We start from the raw sequence: 6,454 nt of genomic DNA on the forward strand, positions 1-6,454 counted from the left end.
AGGAGGAGTCTCTGTCCGTGGCAGGGTAGTTGGAACTAGATTACCTTTAAGGTCCTTCCAGTCCAAACCATTCTATGACTCTGTGGTCTGGCTTTCCTTGGGGAAAGCTCGATTTATTTTTGGACAAATGAGGCAGATATAATAGTGACTTATTTTTCAGCCTTTATATACATTATACCTGTCAAGTTAGGATTTCAAGGTACTGCTAGTTCCCTTTTTGTTTTTTAATAGTAGTTAAAGCAGTTGTGAAATGGTGGCTGTGGCAAGTCCTGTGGAAATGATTCAAGTAGCAGCCTCACTCTTTCTCATCAAAAGACATTCATACAGATGGTTCAGAATGTTTTACTGTTTGAGTATGGTTGTTGGTGTGGTGTTAGTTCTGTTGTTAACCTGGTGAAAAACACTGGAATAATGCCATGGGATTACTTCTTCTGTCTGCACTTACGCAGCTTTGCATATCCTTTCCTTCCACACAGTGTAGAGAGGAACCCACCAGGCACAACAGCAGAAGCAGAAAGCATTGAGCTCTCCTTCCTCTCTGTAACAGAGATATCTGTGTGGGCAGAAATCATCTTAGGTCATCTGGTCAGGCAACTTCTTTTAATCTTGGGTCTTTCTGGTCAAATTCAAATTTAGTTTTTGAATTAAAACTAACTCATCAAAACATGTCTACTCAGGAAAGTAAATGTCCACGTGAGACTGCCTCTAATGGTCTTTAACATTTGGATCCCTTCTTTGTAGTTTCACTGGAGGTTCTCCAGAGAAGACATGCACAGCAGAAAAATGAAGAATTCCACAAAGGCTAAATTAAGTACTAGGGAGAAGCAAAGGGCACAGGAGAAACAGGAATTTGAAGTCACAGAGAACACGAGAAACTTAGAAGCACATATCTCAAGAGCGGCCAAGCCTGATCCAGAGCAGCAGCCAGATGATGTCATATACTTGGGAGAGGAGGTAGCCGGGACCAACGACAGCGGTGCCCACCACGACGGGGCATCAGCAGAGACGTGTCCTGCCAGCTGTGACACTGGTGACAATGCTGGGCAGGCCTGCCTCAGCCAGAGCGTGCCCAGCTGCCCCGCGGGGGAGACTGTGGAGGGCGGGGACTGCGCGCCAGGGCTGGATGGCTGCAGCGGCAGTGATGGGGCAGCACTGGACGTGGACTGCTCCTGCGAATAAGACCTACTTTTCAGGAACCCCGTGAGTGGCTGATACTTTGCCAAGACAAAAAAACAGATTTTGATAATCCCCACCACTAACTCCATTGCTCAACGCAGCATTTCTTTTGCATTTCTTTGACTTACTTTGCTCCTTAGCACTCTGGTATCTTAATGTTTTAAGCATCTACAGGGCCCAGATTTTTCATCCTACAGAAACTGCAAAATTCCTTTCACTGTACGTAGTGGGAAATGCTCTCCTGGAGCTACACTTTAAATTTAAAAGTAGGGAGGGACAGAACTCATACCTTTAGCCATGACCAACCTTATCAAGCTAGCTTTGAGCCTGGGTCAGGGCAAATGTTCCGTTCTGTCAGATTTTACTGTGTTGTACTTTCTTGTCCATGTGGCTTTTCTGGAGAAGTTATTGTGCCAGATGTTATTTTGTCACTAGGCTTGTAGTATCATAAAAATGATATTTGGACTTCAAGAGGTTGAAACTGAAGTTGGAAAGCTTAGATAAGATGTCTGTTATCCATGTCTTTCTCCAGGAGTACACTCACTGATGATACTCTCTTCTGAATTTTATTAACCCTTACAGATCTTTAAGTATTAAGCAAATCTTACACCTTTTCAGGCACAGTGGGTAAGCAAACCCCATGGTGAACCTGTGAGGTGGATGATTCCAGTACAAAATGCAATTTCCTATTTGGTTTTTACCAATCAACAGTTCTATCAGTTGCTGTGGGGGCTTCAGAAGACAGAAAAACAGGAAACAAAAAGGCAGGTAAAAAGTAGTTCTGTCAGTGGTTATCCTCACTAAAATTGGAATTAGACGTTACCTTCTGACCTTTTCCAGGTGGTTTAGCACCACTTCCTCACTGTTATGAAATACCTTGTGGTAAAGAACTGAAATTGTACACAGCGGTCCATGGCCAACAAATGTCACTAAACGACCTTCCAAAATGAAAATACCTTAACAGACCGTTTTCTTGGTACAAGTAACCATATTCTGGGACTGATACCTGAGGGAATTCTGTAAAATTCAAAACATTTTTATGTTTGAAGCTACATAAAAATATTTACGAGTGAATGTACATGTAATATAGTTTCTGTGCCAATGTTCTCCAAGTACTTCAGTATTTCTACAAATGTAGGAAGGAGTGGTTTCTCTCTTCTTAATGACCTTCATCCTTGTTTAGAAGTGGTCAAGTAATCTGGCAACAAGATGAGAAAAACATTGTAAATTCCCCTGCTTTTCTTGTTTTAAAGCAAGAGGTAGAGCTCTGTAAGTGATTTGCTGTTTTTTCCCTTCACTGATTTGTGCTTGATAATTTTCCTTAGTCTTCAAATCAAAACGCTGTAAAAAGGACTATGTTCTGTATCAGATGTGCACCTAGAGTGGTTCCAAAGTATCTTTCATGCCTAAAAATTACTAAGTTGACAGAACATTGCAGAGAAGGGAAAAATTACATCATTTAAATATTCATTTAATTGGGATGGAGGCACTCAAGTTTAAACCATTTGATTTCACACACACAAAGCACAGTGGTATAGTTTTGTCATTGATTAAAAAGAGTGTTTTATTTTGAATTCAGTGGTTTAGCTACAGGACTGTAAGTAGCTTCAGTTTCTGATTCTATTTTTAAATTGTTTCATTTGGTATTTTAAGATGACACTGGGGTTCCAGTAGCCTCAAAAATAGGTTGCTGCAGTTGTTCTGCTTAAATACAAGGTCTCTGCTCTGTACAATTTTAAGTTCCTGTTTGCAGATTTTCTTAGCATAAGATCCTTTTACTGATGGTTTCTATCTCGAGGACCAGCTTTGTATTAATCTTGTTTAAAAGTCACAATATTTAATGAACGTTTTGCTAGTAGAAAGTGTTGCAGTAGAAAGACCTCTCCAAATACTTTTTAATAGAAAACGTTTATTGGATTGCAACTTGACCTTGTTTAACTGAATCTCAACTGCTTACAAAACTAAAGAGAAATAAAGGTCATGAGGAGATTCCTTATTTGTGGTGTTTGCACAAATGCCAATTATTCATCCCCAAAAGGAGGAACTCAGTTCTCTAAGTGGTGATGAGGGGAAGCTCCTTACTACTGAATTAGCAGTACTTACTGGTGCTACAGAACTGGCTACTTGGTTTTCCTTTCCCAGCAGAGCATGGAAGGGCCTGTGGGGAGTGGGGAAGTTGCACTTGTTTAAGTGAAGGATTGATTTAAAACTTTGTTCCTGTAAAAGCTGGGTTATGGTTGGGAGGAGTCGAAGAGAACTGGAATGCTTTTTCAGTTTCAAAAGGGTAGCTGGTTTGGGGTTTATAATCTCATAATCAGTTTCAAGATGTGATTTTAAATTACTCTGAGCTGGTTCAGCTCTCTGAAGTTGTGTGCATGCTTGCACCGTGCTCCCGTCCCAAGGAGAGAGAGCCTAAATCATCTCTCAGACAGATGATCCAGATGTGATGAGGGCTGGGGAAGGCAGGTTTGTGGTGCAGCAGCAAGGCTCCACAGCTGTTATCTGCATTTTATCTCAGCTGCCTTTGCCATTTTGGGCCTGAAAAAGCAGGACCACCAGAGTGGCCAGGGAAGTGAAAGACAGCAGTCAGCAAGTGGTCATCTGAACAAGCCACCAGCTGTTAGACAGGAAAAGTTCAAAGGAGAAAATCCAGCTCAGGCATTGGAATGGGCTGCCCGGGGCGGTGAGGCAAATGGTGGAGGTGGAGTCACCGTCCCTGGAGGTGTTTAAGAAAGGCCTGGATGAGGCAAATGAGGAATGTCAAAGAGGAGGGCTGAATTAAATAAAAGATGGAAAAGGGGTTTTAAATTGCAACAAACAGCGGGGAGCCAGGGGCAGGGGGTACAACTATGTTGAGTAGGGTGTCCAAACTCTTGAAGCATCATAATAAAAATAGGTATGTTAAGAGAGATGAAGTACACAAACAATGGGACTGGTACTTCAGCTTGCATTATGTCTTTGATTATTGGATCTGTGCACTTGAAAACAGTATAAATGAAATAGCCCAAAGTAGATGAAGCTAAGTATAAGACAATATACCCATTTCTCCCTAATTTGACTCCTCTGTCAGCCTCGATTTCTGAGGTGAGCAGAGGAAGGGCTCTGCATTTGGATATCCTACTTTTTCTTTGTAGTTCCTGTGACTCTACATTTGCCTCAGGGAGCCAATTATAGGGCAGAAATGAAGCATGATCAGCCTTTCATGCAGGAATTTCATCCTCCCAGAACTGAAGAGTATAAGAAGAGCAGATACTAATTTCTTGCTGATAAATGTTTCTCAAAAGTATGAGAAATGACAGTGAACAATATGCCTATGAATTGTAGTTGTAGACACAATTAATATATCTCTGAAGCTGTTAGTGAAGATTTGCTTTTGGCTTTAAAAGGTGATCCTTGCCAAAGCCTCCATCCTTAGGAAGGTGCCTCTGGTGCTGGATGTGGCTGCTGACTCTAATCAGTACCTTACCTATACACTGAAGGGGGAAGTGCTTTCTGTTACTCACTTATAAAAGCACCCTACTAACGAAAACAATGTAATGATAACTGAATAATTACTAATTATGCAATAATTAGTAATTGATGCAATTGTTAATGCAACTAATTGATGCAAATACTATAGGAATATTTGATACTCATTGTACCAGATGAGCACATGGCAAACTGGTATAATACGTGTCACGGGAAGAAGAGAAAGATAAAGTCTAATAAGGCTGCTACACCAGGTAACTCACAAACCATCTCCTTAAGTTTAATATTAATGTATAGATGGACACATCTCTCACTGCTCATTCTTTATTGCAAAAAACAAAAAAAAAAAGTTATCAGTCTACTTTTTCTCCTTCAGTTGTTCCTTAGATGATGGCACAAGTGTAAGAGGAATAAACGTTACCTACGATGACAAGATTCACCAAGGTGATGAGATATTTCTCCAACTCAGTAGCAGTTGAACAGCAGGGGCTGCTCTCTGTTCTCACCAGTGCAGGCCAATATCACATTTATTGAATGATTTGTAGACCATGTGTTTATATGGGTTAATGTTTCTGGGATGTTATTTTTGTCTTCAATTATGGCAGAGTCAGATCCAATAACAGACTTTAAGGTGAAACTGACATCTCACTAAAAGACCACAAAAAAGAGACTTCCAAAAGATTCTTAAGTGTCAACAGGAAAAGGCTGTGGAGGAAGGGGATGTCAACAACTTTCCCGACTTCTTGGCTTAGAAGTGGCATTTATTACAAGGTAAGAAAGGACTTCTTGCTCACAGTACCAGAGGCTACCACTATTTGGGGGGGGCAGGGGGTATGAAATAATTATCCTTGTCCATGTTTCGGGGCAGTGTATGCATGTTTCATCCCGCTCTTCAAGTGGGTGAGCCCACACAATTAGATGTGTCTTCACCCCACAGCACTTAGGCTGAGTGTAACAGGGGATGACAGAAGGAGGTTAGAGGGAAGAGAAGATGATGACAGAAGCAAAGGGTTTCAAAGTGCCTTTTGTTAAATGGACATTTTCGTGCCGGTCTAAGGAAGGTTTGTGAAAGAGATGTAATTTGGACTGCAGAAAGCCTCTGCATTAAGGGAAGAAAAGGGTGTACCGGTTTATAATTCATGAAATGATTTAGAAGTCGTAAGAAAAACAACATTTAAAGGTTTCTCAGAATCTTTTTATCATGACACTGTTAAAACACAGACAAGCCTAGTGCATGGCTATTTTAGGGCACCAGTACTTCCTGATAGCAGTGTATTACACGTTCCTAGGAAAACCCTGCTTCTTTCAAGCATCAAGCTCTGACATGTCAGCTGCCATCTCTGTGAACACAAAACACCCTTGGTGTTATTTTTTGTGACAAGCACTCTGTCCTATTTACATTCTAGAGTGAACAAACAAGGAAGCATTCATTGAAATAGGGGTATTCAGAAGGAATCTTCCTCTCATTTGAGGAGGAGGGATAGGATGAGACATCCCCTCTGGGCCTGCAGTGGCTGTGCCAGGGGCCAGCGATGGCAGCGGCACTACATGGAACAGAAGCACAGACCTAAGTGTAGGCAGCAGAAGGCACAAACTTAGGGGCAAAGCCTCATCACAGTACTATCCCCAAAAGGCAACTTTTAAAGGTCCATCAATCAGATTCACCCCTCCCGATGGAAAATAACAGCCTGTCCTTAAGTTCCATGTGTGCTGAGTGGCAGCAGGTATGGCCTGTTTCCTTCAACACCCAGGAAGCACTGGCATTATTTCATTTGTTTATCAGCTCCTGACACAGTCCCAGGAGCAGCTC

At 41.6% G+C, this 6,454-nt stretch overlaps 1 protein-coding gene across 3 annotated transcripts in view; it reads left to right on the forward strand.

Annotated features, from left to right (window-relative positions):
- The window catches only part of RFTN1 (raftlin, lipid raft linker 1), a 96,399-nt gene extending 93,227 nt beyond the window's left edge, over positions 1 to 3,172 (forward strand). For all 3 annotated transcript variants that reach the window (XM_068207625.1, XM_068207634.1, XM_068207620.1), the window contains one exon: positions 742 to 3,172. In XM_068207625.1, coding sequence (XP_068063726.1) covers positions 742 to 1,179 — 438 coding nt within the window. In that variant the 3' untranslated portion in view covers positions 1,180 to 3,172. The remainder of the gene's footprint in view (positions 1 to 741) is intronic.
- The last annotated feature ends 3,282 nt before the right edge of the window (positions 3,173 to 6,454 follow it).

Source organism: Anomalospiza imberbis, chromosome 1 (genome assembly GCF_031753505.1).
Source record: "Anomalospiza imberbis isolate Cuckoo-Finch-1a 21T00152 chromosome 1, ASM3175350v1, whole genome shotgun sequence".
NCBI classification, from domain to species: domain Eukaryota; kingdom Metazoa; phylum Chordata; class Aves; order Passeriformes; family Viduidae; genus Anomalospiza; species Anomalospiza imberbis.